General features: G+C 55.0%; 1 protein-coding gene across 3 annotated transcripts; it reads left to right on the forward strand.

Moving 5' to 3' along the window:
* The first annotated feature begins 761 nt into the window (after positions 1-761).
* RGS14 (regulator of G protein signaling 14) lies at positions 762-18,109 on the forward strand. Of its 3 annotated transcripts, none has more exons than XR_011257278.1 (16): positions 776-1,004; positions 8,591-8,612; positions 8,802-8,980; positions 9,322-9,414; positions 9,503-9,646; positions 10,006-10,149; positions 10,266-10,368; positions 10,710-10,822; positions 11,277-11,480; positions 13,174-13,250; positions 13,506-13,632; positions 13,710-13,791; positions 13,898-13,944; positions 14,019-14,133; positions 16,910-17,352; positions 17,944-18,109. XR_011257278.1 is itself a non-coding variant. In XM_069591781.1 (15 exons), exons 1-15 carry the CDS (start codon positions 960-962, stop codon positions 14,590-14,592), a joined length of 1,686 nt encoding a protein of 561 aa, XP_069447882.1. In that variant the 5' UTR covers positions 762-959; the 3' UTR covers positions 14,593-15,096. The 3 variants fall into 3 exon arrangements, 1 of the variants encoding a protein (XP_069447882.1); XR_011257277.1 differs by having other exon boundaries at positions 16,910-17,248; XM_069591781.1 differs by lacking the exons at positions 16,910-17,352; positions 17,944-18,109 and adding an exon at positions 14,402-15,096 and having other exon boundaries at positions 762-1,004.
* The last annotated feature ends 4,158 nt before the right edge of the window (positions 18,110-22,267 follow it).

A 22,267-nucleotide genomic window follows, 5' to 3' on the forward strand; every position in this document is an offset into this window, starting at 1 on the left:
AATACTACATGAAGGTGGGACTCTCATGTGACTTGAATGCACAGGTGTCTTTGGGGACCTGACCTGTTCCCTGCCCAGGTGGGTGAGTGTGTGCATACCTGGTTGTATGTGTCTCACTGGGGTACCTGAATTCACAGGTGCCTGTGCACATGTGTGACTGTCACACACACACGTCCAAGGGACTGTGCATTCACCTGGCTGAACGCCCAGATATTCCAGATGAGTCTCTGCCCACACACCTGAGGGTCTGTGTGTGCATGACTATGCCTGCGGTGCAGCTGTTTCTCTGCACACACAGGAACAGGCCCAGGAAGGACAGCCTGGAGATGTCTCAGGACAGAGGTGGTAACTACGTATAAAGCTGCAGGGGGAAAGGCACTGCGTGTGCACACGTCTGGCACACGGCAGGTGGGATAGGTGTGTGCCAAGTGAAGAACACACATGGACACTCAGATCACAGTACATATGTCCTGGTGTACACGGGAGCCCCTGCAGCTTGTATAAAGGTGCCCAGGTGTGTGAACATGTACTTCTGCATGCCCAGACGTGCCCTTGGAACTCCCCAGATGGGCCAGACTGGGCTGAGCTCCTCTCTGGGCACACAGAGGCCTCTGCTGTGTGTTGGTGCCTGCGTGGGGCACTGCCAAGGGTGCGTTGGCGGCATGTGTGTGTGCGCGTGAATGTGTGCGCGCGCCTGTGTGTGTGTGTGTGTGTGTGTGTGTAGGAAGAAACATTCGCTCTCTTAGACCTTGCTTCTTTCTGTGGTTCGGTTTCTATAGAGACACTTCCTGTGGCAGAGAAAAGAGGTAGTGAGCTGGTGTTTCAGGATGTGAGGGCCCACAGGAGCAGACCTGGGTTCTCTCTGTCATCTGCCCGTCATCGTGCAAGCTCTGACCGGAGCTGCCCGCAGTCCCCATGGTGGGCGTCCCCCGCGGCGGGGACCCGTGAAGAGCAGCGGCATGCCAGGGAAGCCCAAGCACCTGGGTGTCCCCAACGGACGCATGGTGAGTGCGGGCTCCGGGGCAGGCCGACAGGGAGGGGGTAGGCACACCCAGGGTGGAGCCCAACAGGCACACCCGGCAGGACTGGGCTAGAGAAGTTGTGGACAGACAGCAGCAGGTGGTGGAACCTAGTGCCTTCCTCCTAGGACCTTCCAGATGGCTCTGATGGGGACCTGGGGCCACCTTGGGGATGAGACCACAGGAGAGTAGCCAGAGGCTTCTGGCCCAGGCCCCACTGCTCTCTCACCTGCTACTTAGGCACCATCTGGGGCTGCCGGCTTCCTAGGGGTGCAGGCAGACTTGGCATGCCCTTTGGCCCCTGTATACCCCCACGAGGTCCTGAACCCCCATACCTCACTTAGCCTCAGCCCCCTCCCTCACCTGGTATCCTGATGCCCATGATCAGGTGAGGGGCAGCTCCTATGGGGTCACCACCCTCCACCGAGACCTGCTCCAGAGGCTTCCTGCCACAGCTAGCAGCCCTTCGGCAGCCTGGGGTGGGTCAGCAGGATCAGGCTAGGTCCCTGCAGCTCCTGTCTGTTCTATTCCTGGGCTGCCAGGAAGGGTGGAGGTAGCTGAGCCCTGGGATGGCCCTGGCTGTTGCTGCTGCCCCACCCCTTAAATTCTCTGGTGGCTTGGTGTCCAGGTTAGAGACGCCCTTGGAGACGTGGCTTCTTTATTCATTCAGCAGATGGGACAGGCTGTGCTGGGCTTCTCGTCTCTTCCCCTGGACACTAGCCCACTTGGCAGAGACCCAGCTCCTCCTAAAAACTCCAAAAAGTCCAGACAGTGTCCTTGTCTCTGACCCAGACCCAGCCTAGTACTGTCCACAGAGACCTGGGTTCTCATCTCATCTCAGCTCTGTTGTCCTTGACTAGGGACTGACCCTCAGTTTCCTCCACTTGAGATGATTAAGTGGAATAATGAATCTGAGGTTCTTGACCCACTGGGGAGTTTCCATTAAATGTCAGCCCAGTGCCTCCCCTCATTCTCAGCTCCTCTTCAAGGATCTCCTGCCTCACCAAGAAGCTGAGCTACTCCCCACTCCTACTCCTTCTACTAATTCTCAAGACCTGTCTCCACACCTCTTCCTCCAGCATAACTTTGTTGGGCAGGAGAGAGGTAAACCCCTCCAGGCTGGTCCAGTCTCCCACTTCACTATCTACCATCAACTTAACTTGGAAAGTTTGAGCACACAGGGGCCTCACACTCCCTGGAGGCAAGGGGCTTGGCTCACGCCTCCCAGGGCATCCACACCAAGGAGGAACATACCCACTCCCATACCCACCCCAGAGGTAGCTGACTTGATGCGTCTGAGCAGTGCCCAGAATTGCAGGGCAGCCGGGGGGCTGAGACACCCAGCTTATGCCCATCACATGTCAACCCATAGCTTCTTTAAGTCCATGGACACCCCAGCTCCTCTCAGAAACTTTCATACTCTGGTTTATCTCTGTCCTTCCCCAACTCCATCCAGACTCTCTGTGCTACCTCTTGGCATCCCGAGGGTCAGAGATCAGTGAGTGGCTACTCTCTGGCCCTCAGGCAGGCTTCTGCAGCCATGCTCAGCTGAGATGGAGAGGGATAGGCAGGCATCAGATTCAGATATCCACAGATGTGGTCCAGCTGTCAGCCTCCTTCCATGAGTTACTTCCTGAGGGAGGTTCAGAGGAGGACATGACATGCTAAGAGCAGCTGGCAGGTAGAGGGACCTGCCTGTGAACCTGGCCTATCTGACTCGATGCCAGGACTCCTCCGCCTCCCAGAATTGCCTGGCTCGGTCCGCCCCCATCTCCCCCTGCCACCACCCCCACCTGTCATTCCCTCCTGAGGCAGCTTCAATTGTCAGCCTTGTCTTTCTGCCGCTCAGCTTGTCAGGCGGTTGCAATGCAACCTGTCACTTAGAGATGGCTCCCAGCCCCCTCCCAGAGAGGCCTTCACACAGTCCCAGCTGCTGCTTCACTTGCTCACTCACACATTTGTTCACAGCCCCTCCTTCGGGCCTGCTCAGTGTTGGCCCTGCCCCAGGCATCAGGACCCAGGCCCATTGCCCTAGCCCCTGCCTTCAAACAGCTCCTGATCTGGCAAAGTACAGAAGGCACGAGCACAAATGCTGGGGTAAAATGCAGGCGTGGGTAAGAGCGTGGGTCAGGAAGAGAGAAAGCTTGAGGAGGACCTGGGAGGGAGAACCAACTTTTCCAGTCGTTTCATGCATCGTTGGTGCAGAATGTGTCCTGAAAGGACGTGCCAGCCAGAGCGGGGAGTAGCTTGGGGAAATGCCTAGACTCAGGGAAACAGGGACAAGGCCTGAGGGCTGGCGAGCCTAAAGCCTGGAGTTGCTGAGTCTTGTCACTCTCAGGGCACCCAGTCTCCCTGCTGGGGAAGACCTGCAAGGCAGAGCCCACTGCACCTTGGAATCCAGCTCAGGGCTAGGGGCCAGCTCCACAGGGCTGACTCAGGCTGCAGAGCCGGGCAGCCGTGGGTCTTCCCAGAGAAGATCTTGGGGCCTAGTCACACCAAGCCAGGATGAAATGAGATGACAGTATAGAGGGCCTAGTTCAGAATTTGCTCAGTAAATCAGCCTTCCTTTTGAAGTCTGACCCCCTCCATAGGGCAGAGTTCATCCAGGAACCCCTGAGCTCTTTACCCCAATCAACTTTGCCCAACTACACCCCAGGGGCTGAGAGGCCCTGGGCCTCTCATCTCCCTGGTATGTCTCCTGTGCACGCAGGGAGGAAACTCTGTGGAGGAGAGACTTCAGGCTCCTGAGGCAGGCACTCTGGGGCCCTAATTTCAACTCGGGCGCTCCCTAGTTGTGTAGTTTCTTTGGGTTTCATCTGTAAAACGGAAGCCACAGTACCTACCACCCCGGGTGAGGACGGAGGGAGAACGTGGCTCTGTGCCATTGCTGTCGGAGAGAGCACAGGAAACATTGGGCCACTCTCACCTGGGTATTCTCAGGCACCAGCGACTCCCCCAGCGCCCATTTCCAAGGAAAAACCTATGGCAAACCGAGCCCACATCATGGGTCAGGGGCGCCACTGGCCACCACACCCTTCCTCATCCCTTCTTCCCCTTTTCTCCCATTCACTCACCACTTCTCCTCAGGCAGGCCAGGGTGGGGCAAGGCCAGCCTGGCTCAGCACAACTTCCCCAGGCCCAGGAGCCTGGACAGGTCAGAGCCCTGAGGAGCAGCAGCAGCCACTCTCCTTGCTGCACCACATCCTTTCCTGGCAACCCTGGAGGATGCGAGTGCTGAGTGCCAGACTACCCAGGGGGAAACTGAGGCCCAGAGAAGGGAAGTGACTTGCCCTGGAATGGCGGATCTGGAATTGGACTCCGTCCCCACTCCCTGCCACCTCCTGTCTCAGCCCCAGCTCTATGGGTTAACATCTAGTGGGGCAAGAGAGGGCCAGGAAGAACTGTAGGGCACAGAGATGGGGGGTCCAGAGCCACAGCATCCCTGATGGAGGGGTGCCAGTGCCTCCTGCAAGGGCAGAGGAGGGCTATGTGGGCCCCCATGGCTGCTTGGGAGCACTTCGGCTAGTGCTCCTTATGGGGGGAGTTCAGGTCAATTCTCTCCTGTAGTACAGGCCTGCCTTCCAGGAGCTACAGGATGGAAGGGGAGAGGTCTAGACATAAACGGGCAGCGTGCACTGGACAGGGGATCAGGGCAGCTGGTGTTTAGGGATAACCAATCTCAGCAGGCAGAGACTGCAGGCGGGAGCAGGAGCAGATACCAGGCAGAGGAAACAGCAAAGCAAGAAGCAGGAGTGTGAAGGGGTGTGGGGAAAATAAAAGTCTGAAAAAGCAGAGGGTGGAGGTGAGGGGGAGGCCATGGGGGAGGCTGAAGAGGTTCATTAGTCAGGCCCCAGCAGAGCTTCAGCTGTAACCCAGCAACTGCTCTGCCTCCCAGATGGAGTGGGACCAGAAGAGGACCTGGGAGCCAGCCCCATCTAAAGACACAATCCATCCAACAAGATGTAAAGAACAAAACAAACAGAAGTGTAAGCCAGCCCAGGTCCCTCTGCCTTCTCTGGCGTCCTGGCTCGCCCATGAGCATCCTGCTACTCTGCCACCCCACCCCTCCAACCAGGGGAGAGTGCAGTGGAGAGCACTGAGCAAGGGAGAGGCTGAGTCCAGGTTGGAGGGTGGGCCAGAGAGAGGCCGCTGGGTGTTTGGTGTGGGAGGAGGGAGGGCCAGATGACCACTGTGGATGAGGAGGGGAAAGTCAGGCTGGTTCCTGGAGACCTGACCTGGTGACCAAGGCTGGAAACAGCCACAGAGCAGCCTGGGGAGGAAGAACTCGGGGCAGGCAGGTGTCCGCGAGGGCACGAGTCTGTGCTCGTTTCAGCTGGGTCTGACTCTTTGTTATCCTATGGACTGTAGCCTGCCAGGCTCCTCTGTCTATGGGATTCTCCAGGCAAGAATACTGGAGTGGGTTGCCATGCCCTCCTCCAGAGGATCTTCCCCACCCAGGGATTGAACTCGTGTCTCTTAGGTCTCCTGCACTGGTAGGCGATTTCTTTACCACTAGTGCCTAGAAAGGCCAGCTGGCAGAGTCGTCCGAGGTGCAGACCCTGAAGGAGCAGGACTGGGAGCGCGCGCAGCAAGCCAGCCTGCTGGCCGACGTGGCCCAGGCGTTGGAGAGTGACGAGGGCGTGTCTGACAGCAAGGGCGACAGGGTCACCCTCTTCAGCTCGGCCACTCAGCTGTCGCCCAGTGGGCAGGCTGATGCCGAGAGTCTGACTGTGATGCTGCAGGAGCAGCTGGACGCCATCAACGAAGAGATCCGGTTGATCAAAAAAGAGAAGGAAAACACGGAGCAGCCAGCTGAGGAGACTGAGAGCAGGGAGGGCAGGGGGAGCTTAGACAGCCTCCATTGTTTTAAATCAGTGAGCTCCCTCAACCTGCATCCTGCCTCCTCACGTGCTGACTCCTGCCCTCCCCGCAGTGGGCACTCCAAGCCCCGAAGGAGGCAGCACAGCCCAGCCCAGGAGGGAGACCGGCTGGGCATCATGACTCTGTTACAGGAGAAAGCAATGGCAACCCACTCCAGTACTCTTGCCTGGAAAATCCCATGGACGGAGGAGCCTGGACTGAAGCGACTTAGCAGCAGTGCCACCTGGGAAGCCCCGCCCATGAGGGCAGCTGCCAGGAAAGGGGAAGAACAGCTGGAAGGAATCTTGAGCTTCAGCTTGTCCCCTTCACACCCCCCAGGAGTTTGTCCTGCAGCCCCAGGGGAGAATTCTGATAAAGTTGTCAGATGGGAGAGCGCAGAGGCAGCTGGGCGAGGGCTGGGGCGGCCAGGTGAGGGCGCACGGCTTGGTTCCATGCCCCCTTCCCTCTGCTTTCCTTCCTCCTCATCAATGTCTTATCCCCACACTCCAGCTTGGAGACAGGCTCAGGGAGGGACCAAGGTGGTAAAACTAGAAGACAGGGCTAGGATTTGAATCTGGGTCCAACAGACCCAGTACCTGTGCTTTTCCCTCTCCAGCAGGGCTTGGCAAAGCTGAAAGCTGAAGCAGGGTCAGATACCAATATAGTGCAACAACGATAATAGTTTTGTTCCTTGAATATTTACCACATGCCAGGTGGTGCTCTGAGTTCTCTCTATGCATATTTAATTTCTTTAATTACAGCAAGCCTTTGAAGTCAGGATCATTATTTGACCCGTCTGGTGGCACTAGTGGTAAAGAACCTACCTGCCCCACAGGAGATTTAAGACACAAGGGTTCAATCCCTGGGTCTGGAAGATACCCTAGAGGAGGGCATGACAACCCACTCCAGCATTCTTGCCTGAAGAGTCCCATGGACAGAGGAGCCTGGCGGGCTACAGTCCGTGGGGTCACACAGAGTTGGACACAACTGAGCGAATTAGCGCGTACAGAGAATACAAGGGACAGAGGGGTGAAGTATCTGCCCAAGGTCACAAAGCACAAATTGGAACTCAGGTTGTCTGGGACCTGCTTCCGTAAATAACAGAAATGCATCAAACTGGCCCCAGAGTCCTCTGAGGAGAGTGTGAACTCCTTCTAGAGGAACCAGTTGTTGCTCAGGAATAGCCAGGGTTGCCATGCTGGGAAGAAGCTCAGGGTAGCCGGGGCAGAAACCAGGTGTCATGTAAAATGCCTAACTCTTCAATGTGGGAAACCCCTTTTAAGTTAAAAAAAAAGCCATTCTGATATTAATAACATCCTACCTGTTTGCAGGCCAGCTCTGGCCCACAGATGTGTGACCTGGGTGCTCCCAGGTAGAAGTGGGGGACAGAGAGGGATTTTCCAGCCAGGAGGGCAGGGGGAGGCTTCCTGGGAAGAAGACATCTGCAGACTTGTTTCCAGCAGGGATAGAGTGAAGGGACGGGTGGTGAAAGCTCCTGTAACAGGACCTGGTGAAAATGCTGCAGGGCCGAGGCAGGAAGGAACTGGGGATCAGTCAAACCCCAGTGATGGGAGGAAAACCAGACGCAGAGAAGCTGGCTCCCAGCCCTGCACTGATGGCAGCAGGAAGTGGCTTCCATTTAGGACTGGCTGAGCTGGAAGGGCTTACGGGGCATTTGGGTGGAGATGTCAGCAGGAAGTTGGCTATATGTGTGTTTGAAGCTGGGGAGATGTGGGAGGGAGAAAGGGCCCAGAACAGAGTCAGATAAGGGTAAAGACCGCCTTACATGTATAGATAATGAGGAAGCTGGAGGAGCTGCTAGGAAGGTAGGAAGACCAAGGGAAACCACTGCAAGAGTCATTTTGAAAGGAGGGTTTTTCTGTTTCACTAATGGTTGGGATTCCCAGAGAAGTCAGAATTGTGCACCCAGGGTGGGGAGTGAGGGAGGGGACACAGAGGATGGGATTGAACTCTGTAGCTACTCCCAGTGAGGCTCATAACCATCCACACCAACACCTCCTGGGAGAACCTGAAGCTCCATAGGTGCCCCCCCATCATTCTAATACACACGAAAATTTGAGAACCACTTCTCTGTACTATAAAATAGAACCCCATGCCCTGTCCAAGGTAGGGTGTTTCCAAGAAGAAACAGTTAACAATAAGGAGATCATCAGTTGCACAGGTAATCTCTCCTTTCTCAAAGAAAACAGCCAACATCGATATATCATTTGCCACATGCTGGTCCCTGTTGTAGACGCTGGAAATATATTAAGCTGATTTGACCCACATGGCAGGCACAGGAAGTAAGTCACTATTATTATCATTCCCCCCTCACTTACAGATGGAGACAAACAAGTAACTTGCCCAAAGTCACACAGCTAGTAAGTAACAGAAACAAGATTCAAACTTTATGCTCCTACCCACCATGCTCAACATCCAGGCTCACCCAGTGGGAGCTAGGGGTCTACTGGGAGTGACTGGAGGGTATCTGGCATAAGTCCTAGCACACAAGGTGGTTGGCACATGGTGGAAGGGGAGCCCAGGGCAGCCTGAGCAAAACCATGAGCAGGCAGTGACCCGGCTGAGGATGCCCAGCGTGGCCCTCCAGGCAGATGAGAACACAGCTCTAGTCCCAGGGGCTGGGCCTCAAACTGTCCCTTGAGAATCCCCCCAGGGCTCTACTCTGACTTTCTGCCTTGGGTTTCTTGTAGGTTCTGGCTGTCTCTGATGGAGGTAAGTGTCAAGTATAGAGAGAAGGCCTGGCTGGATTTGGGGGTGGGGGTTGAGGGGGGGTATATGTGGAGAAAAGTTGGGGATACCCCTGCCATTTGCTGTCTTTCCAGGGAAAGTACCTGAGATGGGATTGGGCCAGCGGCTGGGGAAGGCCGCAAGGCTCACCTGTCCCTGTCCATCCCCCTGCAGAGCTGAGCAGCACGACTGGGCCCCAGGGCCAGGGCGAGGGCCGAGGCAGCTCCCTCAGCATCCACAGCCTCCCCAGTGGCCCCAGCAGCCCCTTCCCCACCGAGGAGCAGCCTGTGGCCAGCTGGGGCCTGTCCTTCGAGCGGCTGCTACAGGACCCACTGGGCCTGGCTTACTTCACTGTAAGCCCTGGGGTGGGATAGGGAGGGTGGATGGCAGTGGCCACCATGGGGGGAAGGGCGGGGGGACATGGGAGAGGGCATGGCTGGAGTTCCAGGCTGGCCAGACTTGAACTCCTCTGTCGGCTTCCTCATCCAGCCTTTCTTTGGCGCTCATTGCTCTTCTCCCAACTGGGAAGTTTCCTTCTCTCTGCCTCTTTTTTTCCTCTATGTGCCTCTGGATCTGATCCCATCTGTCTGTTTGGCTTAGCCTCTGGGCCCTCTTTCTATCCCAATCTCTTTGACCACACCCCCTGACTAGGTCTCTGGGTCTCCACCTGCCTCCTCCTTCTCCCCATCCCCAGGAGTTCCTGAAGAAGGAGTTCAGTGCTGAGAATGTGACTTTCTGGAAGGCCTGCGAGCGCTTCCAGAAAATCCCGGCCAGCGACACCCAGCAGGTGGGGTGAAGGGGGAGCTGAGGCTGCGAGAGATGGGACCAAGCCCTGAGCTATGCCCCTGACCTTCTCCTGTCCGTCCCTGCCCCAGTTAGCTCAGGAGGCCCGTAACATCTACCAAGAGTTCCTGTCCAGCCAGGCGCTCAGCCCCGTGAACATCGACCGGCAGGCCTGGCTCGGCGAGGAAGTGCTGGCAGAGCCGCGACCGGACATGTTCCGGGCCCAGCAGCTTCAGGTAAACTCCAGGGGGCGGAGCTCTGAAGGGAGCTGGACGGAGCAGAGGCGGGGCCAGACCCAGGGGCGGAGCCTGAGCGGCAGAGATGGTGGGGGTGGGGTAGGGAAGAGAGCAAATCTGGATGCTGGGACTCCGCTAAAGGTAGCGGCAGGGCGCGGGTCAGAGGAAAGACGAGAGTCTACTGTGAAGGAGGGGCTGGGAGGCGGCGCCTGGGGCAAGGAGGGGCTCGGGGCTCGCCCCCAAAGTTGGGGATGCACCCAAGCCCCAGGGCCGGGTCTGGACCCTTGGCGGCTCGCTGAGCGCTCTTGGCGGCTAGCTGAGCGCTCTCCGCAGCTCACCGCCCGGTGCCGCCTCCGCAGATCTTCAACTTGATGAAGTTCGACAGCTATGCTCGCTTCGTCAAATCCCCTCTGTACCGCGAGTGCCTCCTGGCGGAGGCCGAGGGTCGCCCCCTGCGGGAACCTGGCTCCTGGCGCCCTGGCAGCCCCGACACCACGAGAAAGGTGCGCACGCGGGGCTGTGGGGGGCGGTGTCCCGGTACATATCTGCGGGGGTCGCTCACGGTCGGCCTGCGGGCTGGCGCCCCGCCCAGTGCCATTGCCTTCCGTGTGTCTTGCAGAAGCCGAAGCTGAAGCCCGGGAAGTCGCTGCCGCTGGGCGTGGAGGACCTGGGGCAGCTGCCACCTGCTGAGGGCCGCCCGCTCCGCAAGTCCTTCCGCAGGGGTGAGGGCAGAAGCGGGCCGCAGAGATAGCGAGGGCAGGAATCTGGGCAATTCTGGAGAATGCCCCCTTCCTCCTACTGGTCTTGCAGTCTAAGTCAGTGAAAATCGAAATGCAGGGCCCTGTGGACCCCCCCCACCCCCACTTCCACCCCGCCACGTTCCCCTGGTGGTTCCTAGAGCCCAGAAGTTTGGGAAGCCCTCGTCAATAGCGAAGCCTCCCGGAACCCAAACACCATCAGACCCCTGAAAAAGGGCTCCAGCAGAGTCCGCATGAGTGCGGAAAGGCCTCAGCAGAGGGGTGAGGAGAGGGGCCCTGTCCGGCTCAGTCTTCCTCTCCTCTAGAACTAGCCGGCGGGGCCGCCAACTCAGCCTTGCGCCGTGAGTCCCAGGGATCACTCAACTCCTCAGCCAGTCTGGACCTGGGCTACCTTGCCTTTGCCAGCAGCAAATCTGAGGTAAGCCAACTTTTAGGGGAGACGAGGTGTGGGCCCAGGTCACTGACTCTTACCCCTTTGAGTGGCCATCATCATTCATTGAAGTGGGACCACCAGCCCCACTTCATCCCCTACTTGATCCATATGGCCAATAACTCAGCCTCCTTACTTTCTTCCTGTCCTCACTGCTTTGGGCCCCATGCATATTATGGGTGAACTCTTCAGCCTGTGTGTGCATGTTTGGGTGACCAGGTGTATAGAGCGTGTGCGTAGCAGTCGGTGGGTAGACCGGTCCCTGGGGTGCCCATAGGCTTGGGTGAGTATACATGTATTCCCATGGGAGGATGTATCCTGCCTGCCTGCAAGTGTGCCCTTGGGCACGTGTGTGCCTGTGTGTGTCCCAGTGAGCTTACCTGTGTACCTGTCTTTGTGTCCTTGCATGTGTACACTTCCCTTGATATCTGCTCTGGATCAGAGCCACCGGAAGAGCCTTGGGAGCTCAGAAGGTGAGAATGAAAGCCGACCAGGGAAGTACTGCTGCGTATACTTGCCTGATGGCACAGCCTCCTTGGCCCTGGCCCGACCCGGCCTCACCATCCGTGACATGCTGGCAGGCATCTGTGAAAAACGAGGCCTCTCTCTACCTGACATCAAGGTCTACCTGGTGGGCAATGAGCAGGTGTGAACCTGGCCTGGTCTCCAACTCTAAATCCCTTCCTGATCCTGAACTGCGCCTGCCCCCCCCATTCCTGTCTCTGCTCAGCTGTGACCAGAACACCAATTCTATCTCTAACTTTAACCCATCCCCCATTCCTACCCCCTTCCTGACTCCAGCCCTCACTACAACCTTCAGCCCCATGCCCAACTTCAAATCAATCCAGCACCAATTCCTCACTCAAATTCAGATATCTACTCTTATCCCACAAAAATCCTGTCCCCATCCCATACCCATCCTGGTTTCCAGCTTCATTCATATCCAGAGACTGTGATATGAATGTGATATGAAGAGACTCCACTGCTGGAGCTGGGTTTTTCCCTGTCACCCCCAGACTTCAGACTGCCCCTTCCTGAAATGGCCATTTGGAGACCCCTCATTCCCTCCAGGAAAGCCCAACTTCATCCAGCTTATGAAAAATTTTCCTTTAGGTACAAACTAGCATAGCTTTAAACTTAAAGTAATCCATCTAATAAGGGGGAATCTAAAGGAAGGATGCTATATCCCAGGGAGAACTGTCAGAATATCATTCACCCAGTAGACAGTCCTAAGGCCCTGCCAGGTGTGTGAGCAGAGGGACCCAGGGTCCTCCAGGTCCAAAGATGGGAGGTGAGCCAGGCAGAATGTGATCAGGGAGGAGGAGCTGACCCTCCAAAGAGTTTCTGGGGCAAGATAGGCATTTCTAGGTGGTCCCAGGAGGCTTCAGGGAACAGGTGGTGGTTAATGAGGAAGAGTTTGCCTGACAGAGCTGTGAGGGGAGGACATTCAGGCAGAGGGGGATCTAAGAAGTGCTGGGCACATTCAGAGGCCTGGAGCACAGGAGTGTGAGGGCCACAGTGGGAGAAACTCTGCCCATTGTCTTGGCCACCCAGGCAGCCTCCACAACCCAGATGGGTTCTCATGTCTGCTAAATATAACTTCCCCACCCACACTCCACCTGTCCCTGCAGACAACACAGGCCTATTCCCTCCTTGGCTGGTGCAGGTCACTGGGTGGTGATCACTACCACTACTTTTATGTACCTACTGTGTGTCAGGCACTGGGTAAGATACTCCACATCCTTCTGGCTTCACAGGTGTCTTGGAGGGAAGAGCTCTTTTTTTGTTTGTTTGTTTTTTGCAGTGAGGAAACAAGAAGTGTTCTTAGTAGGTGGGAATGGAGAGAAGTGGACAAGTGTAAAAAAATAAAGACAAGGCCTGGGTGGCTGACCAAAGGTGGGTAGTGAGGGAGGAAATGCGTCCAGCTGGCCCGGTTAAGTTTCACATGCCTGAGGGACAAAGGGCAGCTGTCCAGGGGGCAGATCCTCACCTGGCTCAGGAAGAGGTAGTTTCTTCCAGCCCTTAAGCTGGCCCTTTTAACCAAGCAGCCCCATGACTATATCCTGCTTACCTCACCTCCATGTTTCCCATAACTCTGCTCCTTTTCCAAGTCTTTCCAGCATTCTTGCCACCCTTCTCCCTGGTCTGGGCCACTCTAGGCTCTGATCCAGCCTGATCTCTTACTCTGTCCGCATCTCTATGGCACACCCGACCATCAGCCCTTCCCTCTGACCCTTAGGGAGCCTCCATAGTGATCATGGAAGGACGTGAGAATGACCTGGGAGTGGGGGAGGGGGAAGGAGAAGGAATTCTGCGACTCTGCCCTTCTCCGTTTGCAGAAGGCCCTAGTCCTGGATCAGGACTGCACCGTGCTGGCAGACCAGGAAGTGCGGCTGGAGAACAGAATCACCCTCGAGTAAGTGGATCACCCTCGAGTAATCACACCTCAGCCGAGGGTCCCAGCACTCACTGGGGTCCCAGTTCGGGCTGCTGTTGTCCTGCCAAGTCCGGCCCCTGTACTAACCCCGCCTCCTAGGCTAAGGCCCCACCTCCTCCCATCGGTCCCACCGCCCCAGTGCAGGCTCCACCCCCTCTCGGGCCAGTCCCTGGTGGGTTGGGGGAGAGGCGCGGCGGGCTCTCCACCCTTCCGCAGCGCTAGGGTCCCTCGCAGGCTCGAGGTGTCGGCGCTGGAGCGCCTGGTGCGGATCTCGGCCAAGCCCACCAAGCGGCTGCAGGAGGCGCTGCAGCCCATCCTCACAAAGCACGGCCTGAGCCCGCAGCAGGTGGCGTTACGCCTGGTAAGCCGTGGGGCCGAGGGACCGGGGCGCAGCGGGGAGGGCTGCCTGTCCCGCGGGCTACTGACCTGTGCCTTCAGCCAGGCGAGAAGCAGCCGCTGGATCTGGAGAAACTAGTGAGTTCGGTGGCCTCCCAGAGGTTGGTTTTGGACACTCTCCCAGGTAAGGGATGTTGGCCCCGTGGCTTGGTTCTCCAGAATACCTCTGGCCCAAGAGGAAGGGGGTCCAGGCAGGAGGCAAACAGGAATTGTGGCGCTTTCTGCTGCAGGTGTGAAGATCCCTGAGGCTGGCGACATACCCCCCTGCCACAGCCAGGTGAGCCAGGGGCTGGGTGCCCTCCATAACCAGTCTCCCCTCCTGGTTATGGCTCCAACCTCACGTTCTCACAGGGTGGACCGCCTAGAATCCAGGACAAGGCCACCAACCTCCCTCCATCGTCCCTGAACTCGCTGGCCCAAGTGCCCAGTAGTATCACTGGAAAGCGGCAGACCTGTGACATTGAAGGTACGTTGGGCATGGTGGCGGCTAGGGACCAGAATGGCTGAGGACCATTGAGGGAGGGTGGCCTCAGAGAGCCTGGAGCTGAGGCAGGGGCCTGGATGTCACTGGGTTGGAACAGTGACCCCTGGGATTGAGGGACCAGAAGGGCAGGAAGGGAGCATTAGTGCTGGGTTTAGGGAGGCTGTGCCCATAGTAAGCCCAGTGGGTCTGTGGTGGGCCAGCATAAGTAGGTCTGCACCCATGGGCCCCTTGACTCTGCCACCACCCCCAGGCCTGGTGGAGCTGCTGAACCGAGTGCAGAGCTGTGGAGCCCATGATCAGAGGGGCCTTCTGCGCAAAGAGGACCTAGTGCTTCCAGAATTTCTGCAGCTGCCTGCCCAAGGACCCAACTCCCAGCAGCCTCCACCACAAGTGGAATCAGCAGCCCAGCCCAAGGGGAGCGCCTCGGACTCTGCCCTCTGACAGCAACCCAACAGTCCAGGCTGGCTGCATGGCACCTGGCGGGCCAAGCATGCCATGGGCCCGCTCTGCATGCCGTCTGTGCCATGAGTGTCCCTGGCCCCTTCCCGCCACGGGCAGGCCCGCAGGAAGAGGTGGGAGGGGTAGAGCGGAGACTCAGAGGAGTGACACCGCATAGCTGCCACCACTTGGTCCCTTAAGGGGCTTGCTCATCCATCCCTCGCTGCCAGGCCATCAGGGGGAGGTGGGCCTAGCCCCCAGTGCAGATGTGCCCAGTGCAGAGGGGTGGCATTGGCAGTGCCAGCCTCCCCACCGCATTCCAGGCCTCAGCAGGGATCAGGAGGAGGGGCTGGCCCTTCTTCCAGTAGTTGGTCTGAGTAAGGCCTGAGGGTGCAGGCAGGCAGCCCCTCCCTCTACCCAGAGACTTGGACTGTGCAGTTGGCTTGGGGCAGCTGGGTTTGTCCTGGATGTATGATATTGTTATTATAATAATTATTATTATTCTGCCATGAGGTGTCTTCCTTGTGTACCAGTCTACACTGTGCGCCGCCCCCACCCCAAAATTGCATTGCCTTTGTCACTAAGGTCAGTGCCAGGAAGTTCTTGGGGGCCTCAGGATGTACCCCCTGACTTCCTGTTGTCAGAGCCTCTCTTCCTGATTGCACTGAGCGTAGGGTGTGAGTGTGAGAGGCAGAGACAGCCAGAGAGAGGGAGGGAGGGACAGAGGAAGTGGGGGAGGGAGGAAAGGGAGAGAGGGGAAAGGGGAGGGAGGGGTAGGCCCTCTGGGGAGCTGTGCCTCTGCCGGGGTCCTTGTGCTGTTCCTAGGTCTCTGAATCTGAGTACAGTGTCTGGTCACTCAACTCCTTTCTAGCGGAGACTGAGCATGTCTCTGTAGACGTGGCAGTGGGCTCCTTTGGATTCCCTGAAGCTGTGGTGGCAAGGGCAGGTTCTGGCCCTACCTGCTTTGGCTCTTTGGTCTTCCCTGTCTCCAGGCAGCCGGGGAAGCCCAGAGCCCACCCAGGAGGAGAAGCAATGATCCCTTTTAACATTCTGTGATTCTTTTGGGGAGAAACACACTCTTTTTTAATTGAAGTATGGTTGATTGATAATATTATATTAGTTTCAGGTATACAGGAAAGTGATTCTGTTTTAAGTTTAAGGTATAGCAAACATAACAGAAGAGAAGTCATGACTATATAACTTGAATTATCATGAAGAGAACACAAACCAAGAGTGATTCCGTTTTGTTTTGTTTCAGATTATGAGATAAATTATGAGAATGGGATTAACAGGTAGAAGCTACTTAAGATAGATAAGCAACAAAGATTTACTGTATAACACAGGGAACTATATTCAAACCTTATAATAATATATAATGGAGAATAATCTGAGATTGATTGTTATATATTTATCTCGTATACAGCCAAGTTCTCTTATTAATTCTGGGTGGGGTTGTTTCTATTTGTTTTTGTTTTTAACTGGGTCCTCTTAGGGCTTTATAGACATTCGATATCATCTGCAAATAAAGGGAATCCTGTCTCTTTTTCCACTGGCATACTTTAATTTGACTTCTTATTAAAGCAATTTCAAATTTGTAAAAAGTTACTAAAATAAAAATAGTACAAGGAGCATCCATATACCTGCTTGTTCTAACATTTGCTCTGAGTGTGTATCCATGTGTGTGTGAGTGCTTGTTTGTTTTTTTAGCACTTTTGAGGGTAAGTTATGTCCAAAACTCTAGTGTGTACTTCTGAAGAATAAGGATATTCTCTTACTTGCCACAGTAGTTATCAACATGAAATTGACAGATACTTTTATCTAATCTACATTCTGTATTCCAGTTTATAAGATGAACTAATAAGGTCTCTTACAGCATTTTCCCCTCTAATATAGGGTTTTGTCTAGGGCCAGGTATCATATTTAATCATCATGTCTGTTTAGCCTCCTATAATTTGGAATCAGGGAGAACCCAGGAAGGAGAGCCCCAGCCTTCAGGCAGAGAAGCCAGACTCAATCCCAGTGTCTGTGATAGAGAAACAAGGAGACAAAGGAGCCTTGAAAAGGCACCAGGAGGAGCAAGGCGCACTCCTGACTACCTCAGAAAGGCTGAGCTCTCTTCCCCGCTCCAGTTCTTTACCCTCTGCCAGGGGGTCCCCATACCTGCCCCCTATCTTGTAACTGACTTTTTACTCTTGAAATTCCTGGGAGAGATGAGTGGGGTTTGCTGGCCTTTCTCTAGAAGTTGGATGCCATGATCTTAGTTTTTTGAATGTTGAGTTTTAAAACAGTATTTTCACTCTCCTCTTTCACCTTCATCAAGAGGCTCTTCAGTTCCTCTTCACTTTCCAGTAGTCATATATGGATGTGAAAGTTGGACCATGAAGAAGTCTGAGTGCTGAAGAATTGATGCTTTTGAACTGTTGGATAAGACTCTTGAGAATCCCTTCGATGCAAGGAGATCAAACCAGTCAATCCTAAAGGAAAGCAACCCGGCATATTCATTGGGAGGACTGATGCTGAAGGTGAAGCTCCAATACTTTGGCTACCTGATGTGAAGGACTGACTCACTGGAAAAGACCCTGATGCTGGGAAAGATTGAAGGAAGGAGGAGAAGAGGACAGAGGACAAGATGGCTGGATGGCATAAAGACTCAATGGACGTGAGTTTGAGCAAACTCTGGGAGATGGTGAAGGACAGGGAAGCCCGGTGTGCTGCAGTGCATGAGTTGGATATGACTGAGTGACTGAACCACAGCTCTAGAAGGTGGGTGCAGGCCTTCCTCTTGGGGCCTTTAGCCCTCTGCCCCCTCAGCCCATTTTGTTTGGCTGCTGGGGTCATCTCATGAGCCAGGCTTGGCTACTGAGTATGGTTCAGAAATGATCCTCTGACCCCAATCAGAATCCCAATCCTGGTCATTTTCTACTGTCCTTTGGGGGATTTGCAGAAAAGACATTCAGGGAGAGAACATGCGTGCAAATGAAACCAGCACAAGAAAGCAGGTCTGATGGATGGCAATTCTCGATGAAAAGGATCTAAACTCCTAAATTCACCCATCCACTCCTAGACTTGCTCATTAGGCAAGCCAATGCTCGTGTGTGTGCTCATGACTCTGAGTGAATTTCTAAGACTTACAACCATAGATGTCCCTCTTCACTGTAGGTCTCAGCTTACACACCTCAGAAGAGGTTTCCTGACCCCATTGTGCTATGGTCTAAACATTTATGTCTCCCTGAATTCATGTGTTGAAATCCCAGTCCCCAAGGTGACGGTATGTGGAGGTGGGGTTTTGGGAGGCGATTAGGTCATGAGAATGGAGTCCTCGTGAGTGAGATTAGTGCCCTTGTGCTCTTACAGTGCGATCCCAGAGAGCTCCCTGACCCCTTCCACCATACGAGGACACAGAAATTGGCTGTCTCCGACCTGGAAGAGGTCCTCGCCAGAAAACCACCATATTTGCACCCTGATCTTGGACTTCCGACCTCTAGAACTGTGAGAAATAAATGTTTGTGGTTTACAAGCCCCCCAGTTGCTGGGATTTTTTGTTAGAGCTGCCTGAACAGACTGAGAGTCTATATGAAGTGCTTCCCAACTGTGTGTGTGTGTGTGTGTGTGTGTTTCCTTTTTGGCTGCACCAGGTCTTAGTTGTGGCATGTGGGATCTGGTTCCCTGATCAGGGGTTGAACCCCGGGCCCCATGCATTGGGAGCACAGAGTCTTAACCACCAGACCAGCAGAGAAGTCCCACGTGCTTCCCAACTTTGTTCTCTACCAATTTATCCACTTTCCTTCCCTCACAGCACTCAGCCCACTCTGTAATGACCTTGTTTACTTATTTATACTTTGCTGACAGAATGATATATGTCAGCAGGAATCTTGTCCATCTTCATCACTGCTGTGTCTGCTTGGCCTAGTGGGCTGACAGATAATGCCGCAGCCCACAGATCTAGTCCCAGTGAGGAAGTCAGGGCAGCAGGGCAGTGGGGGTGCTGGGCAGGGGACCACATAGCACCAGGCTCACAGTCTGTGGCCAGACATGGAGGCAGGGAGGCAAGCTTTGTCCCTTCCCTGATCAGCTGCAGAACCTTGCTCATACTTCCCAGGGTCTGGAGCTTCTCCCTTGTGGCATTCTTCCACGTGCCCTGGGATAGAGAGGTGGGGACACCAGGTGAGAGATGGGATATCTTCCCAAAGTTGGAATATCCTGCAAGCCAAACCCACTCTCCTACAGACGTCCATCCCCACTCCCAGGGATGATGCCTCTTACTCTTAGGGACCAACAAGATTATCCCTTTAGAAAGGGGATCATGGCCCAGGCAGGAAAGCCTCCATAAAGGTCAGTCCCTGCAGGAGGAAGACTTCACATCTACCAAGGTCCCCAAGTTAGAGCTGCCCCATCCTTTATCTCATTTTGTCCTCACAACAAAACAGACTGGTGTGGATGACATCAGGGCTGCAGGAGGCCAGGTGACTAGTCCAAGGATCACACAGGGAATTGTCGCTGAAGTACTCAGTCTGTCTGATTCAGGGACAGACACCAGGGAGGGCCTGGATACCGTAGAACCCCGTTGGGGAGCCTGGGCTTTCTCAGAAGAGGACACGTTGTTATGGCTACTTTGGGGGGCATTTTGAGAATTTCTGTTAAAAACACGCAGTGTGTGACTCAGCAACACCCCTAGAGAATCCCTCACTTATGGACACAAAGGAGCCCATCCCTGCAGGATGGTCTATTGCCTGAAAACTGGGAAAAGTGGATGGGGTGGGGTTGGGGTTACACAACACGTGCGCTCCAATACCACACAGCAGATATAGACTTGGGTACAGCCTGTCCTGCTACAGAAAGTTCTCCAAGACATGTTATTGTTTGGTTAAAAAAAATGAAAAAGCAGAGCAATGAACATGGCACAATACCTTCATATAAACCACAAACACGCTAGGCACTTACAAGTGTACAGAAAGGAGAGGAATGTTCTGGAAGGATGCATATCAAACTCACAAAGAGATGGGAGGAAGACCAGGATGGAATAGCAGTCAAAGCAGACTTTCACCTTTAATTTGTTTTTAAAGAACACAATTAAAAATAATTATACTATCACGAAGCACTCCTCAAGACCACTTCTTTGTCACTGCTGGCCTGCCATCTCTTTCTCAAAAAGTGGTACCAAACTCTTCCTTTAGAATCTTCAGCCCAGGGGTCTTCTGCCCCCTCAGCCCATTTTAACCAGCTGGGTGTGTCCCTCTGCCACAGTCCCCTCATGCTCCCCTCCCCATCACACCCCTAGAGGCAGCCCTGAGCCCTCATTGCTCATCTCAGCCTGGCCAAGCCTCATCTACAGAGATGGGGGCAAGGAGCACCCACTGGTCAATCCCTGGGACCGTGTTTCAAAACCACTGCACAGACTCCTGGGTGGGTAACGCAGCAGAGCTGTTTGTCCTCATGTTACCAGAGGGGCAGCCCTGGGGGCAGTCAGCCTGTTCACCCAGTGCCCAGGGTGAAGGAAGGGAGAGAGTTCACGTTGGACCACTCTGCAGCCTCCACCACCCCCATCCGACAACCTTCACAGGCTGAGAGAGCAGATGTGACTTCAGGGATACGCAGGGTCCCTGGCCCATGGGCTCCAAGCCTCTAAGAGAGAATCTGTCTCTTGTCCCCTACTTGCCTGAACAGGCTTGGAGTATGGGATGGAAGCAGGGACCTTGGTTCTGAGCCAGGGTGGGGGCAGGGTAGAGGTGCTGGCTGCTCACCTGGAGCTGGGCTGCAAGTGCTGAGCTGGCTGCTGGCTAGTGCTCCAGGGATAGCCACCCCACCCCCAAGGGCAGTGCAGGGTACACCCATCAGGAGGCCTGGCCTGGTGGTCAGGTGACTCGGACTTCTGGGGAATTAAAGGCTGGAGTTCAGCTTCCACAGGGAAACGAAGACCCGGATAGGGAAGAACACACATGGTTGGTTACACTGAATCAAATGCAGCCAGATCTGGACACAGGCCCCTACCCCTGCACAACTGCAGGGGGTGCCGTTCATGTCCACCATGGTTCTGAGGGTCCAAGAAGAAGGGGCGTGGACATGTATATGTGTCCAGAGACTCCTGCAGGGACTAAGTGAGGAGTGCTCTGTGACAGTCTCAGCTCGTTCTCCAGAGAACTGGCTTGTGTGTAGAGAGGGACAGAAAGCCAAGGAGAAGCCCCACTGAGCGTCCGACCTCCAGGCTGGCCCGAAGTGCCAGCTGCCAGGAGGAAGAAGCCAACCAAGGTGGATGGATCGAGGTAACTCCACCAGCCGAGGAGGAGGCCACCATTTTCCTGCCTCATTACTGAGACGCTGAGGAACACAGAAGCTAGACCCCAAACCTAATGCTTGGAAGGTGGAACTAGAACTTGGGATCTGGAGCACAAAGCCTGGATCTGGGAACTGAAGCTCCGACCCAGAACACGGAGCCAAGAGCGGAAAGCTGAACCTGGCATTTGGATCTGAAATTGGAGATGAGGACTCAGAACCTGGAGTCCAGCGCCAAGAACTAGAGCCCGAAGCTTGATATCTGATGCTTAGAACTGGAGCCAGAGACCAGAACTCAGATCCCAGAGCCCACTTGGAGGCCAGAACCAGAGTGGGGACCCCAGAAACTGGAGATAAGCTCCACGTCCAGACCGTGGAGGCCAGGACCCAAAATCTGAAGCCAACCTCCGAGTTTCAGGTCTGGAAGCCAGAAGCCAGAGGCTGGGACCACCAGCTGTGAGTTCACAGCCTCCCATTCAGGCCTGTTCCTGAGGCCAGGAGGAAGGGCATTGGGCTAGGGACACATAACGAACAGAGCTGCAGGGGAAGAAGTAATTTCTGAGAAAAGCCCAAAGCGGCCTCAGCTCTTTTGGCCATAGACTTTGGCCTTGTCAGTCAATGAATGACTGGTGACTGGGCCACCAGGATTAATCATTATACGAGGCACAAATCCCCCAAACAAGGACACGGCATCCTCAGGCCAGCCACCCCTGCCCTGGACACAAAGGGTCTAATGCAGTCTTGGCCCAACTCTGGAAAGTGAGGCTCAGATGGAACAACATCTCTGGGCTCTGCCTGCTCTGTGCCAGGCAGCTCAGATCAAAATCCAGCTCTCTATGAGAGGCCAGTCAAGAGGGCCCGGGAGGGAGGGAACACTCTGTTCCCAGAAGGAGGTGACAGGTGACACCCTGCTGGTAAGAGTGGCTGCCTTGACCACAGATACAGAAATGAGGCATCCACGTGTGCGATGCACACTCATGCTGGGTCAGTGTGCAGTCTGGCTGGCCACACACTGGGTCGGAATGTTGACGCCCATATTTCCAGTGTACAGCTCTGTGCTGCCTCCATGGGGCTTACATGTTGGTTGAATGAATAAATGTAGAGGAGAAGAGGCACAAGTTCCCCAAACTGCTGATGGGAAACCCTGTTGTGGTCATTGAGATCCCCTCAAAAAGTCCGGTTCAGGGCTTCCCCGGTGGCTCAGTGGTAAAGAATCCTCCTGCCAATGCAGGAGACACGGTTCGATCCCTGATCTGGGTAGATCCCACATGCCTTGGAGCAACTAAGCCAGTGTATCGTGACTACTGAGCCTGTGCTCTTGAGCCTGGGAGCCGCAACTACTGAGCCTCTGTGCCCCAAAGCCCGTGCTCCACAGCAAGAGAAGCCGCTACAGTGAGAAGTCAGTCCA

The sequence above is a fragment of the Ovis canadensis genome, chromosome 5, assembly GCF_042477335.2.
Source record: "Ovis canadensis isolate MfBH-ARS-UI-01 breed Bighorn chromosome 5, ARS-UI_OviCan_v2, whole genome shotgun sequence".
Taxonomy (NCBI): Eukaryota; Metazoa; Chordata; class Mammalia; order Artiodactyla; family Bovidae; genus Ovis; species Ovis canadensis.

Coding starts and splice junctions, on each gene's coding strand:
- RGS14 (XM_069591781.1), top strand. CDS start 960: ATGCCAGGGAAGCCCAAGCACCTGGGTGTCCCCAACGGACGCATG. Junction 9,647..10,005: donor TCCGGGCCCAGCAGCTTCAG/GTAAACTCCAGG, acceptor CCGCCTCCGCAG/ATCTTCAACTTGATGAAGTT. Junction 13,251..13,505: donor GAGAACAGAATCACCCTCGA/GTAAGTGGATCA, acceptor GGTCCCTCGCAG/GCTCGAGGTGTCGGCGCTGG.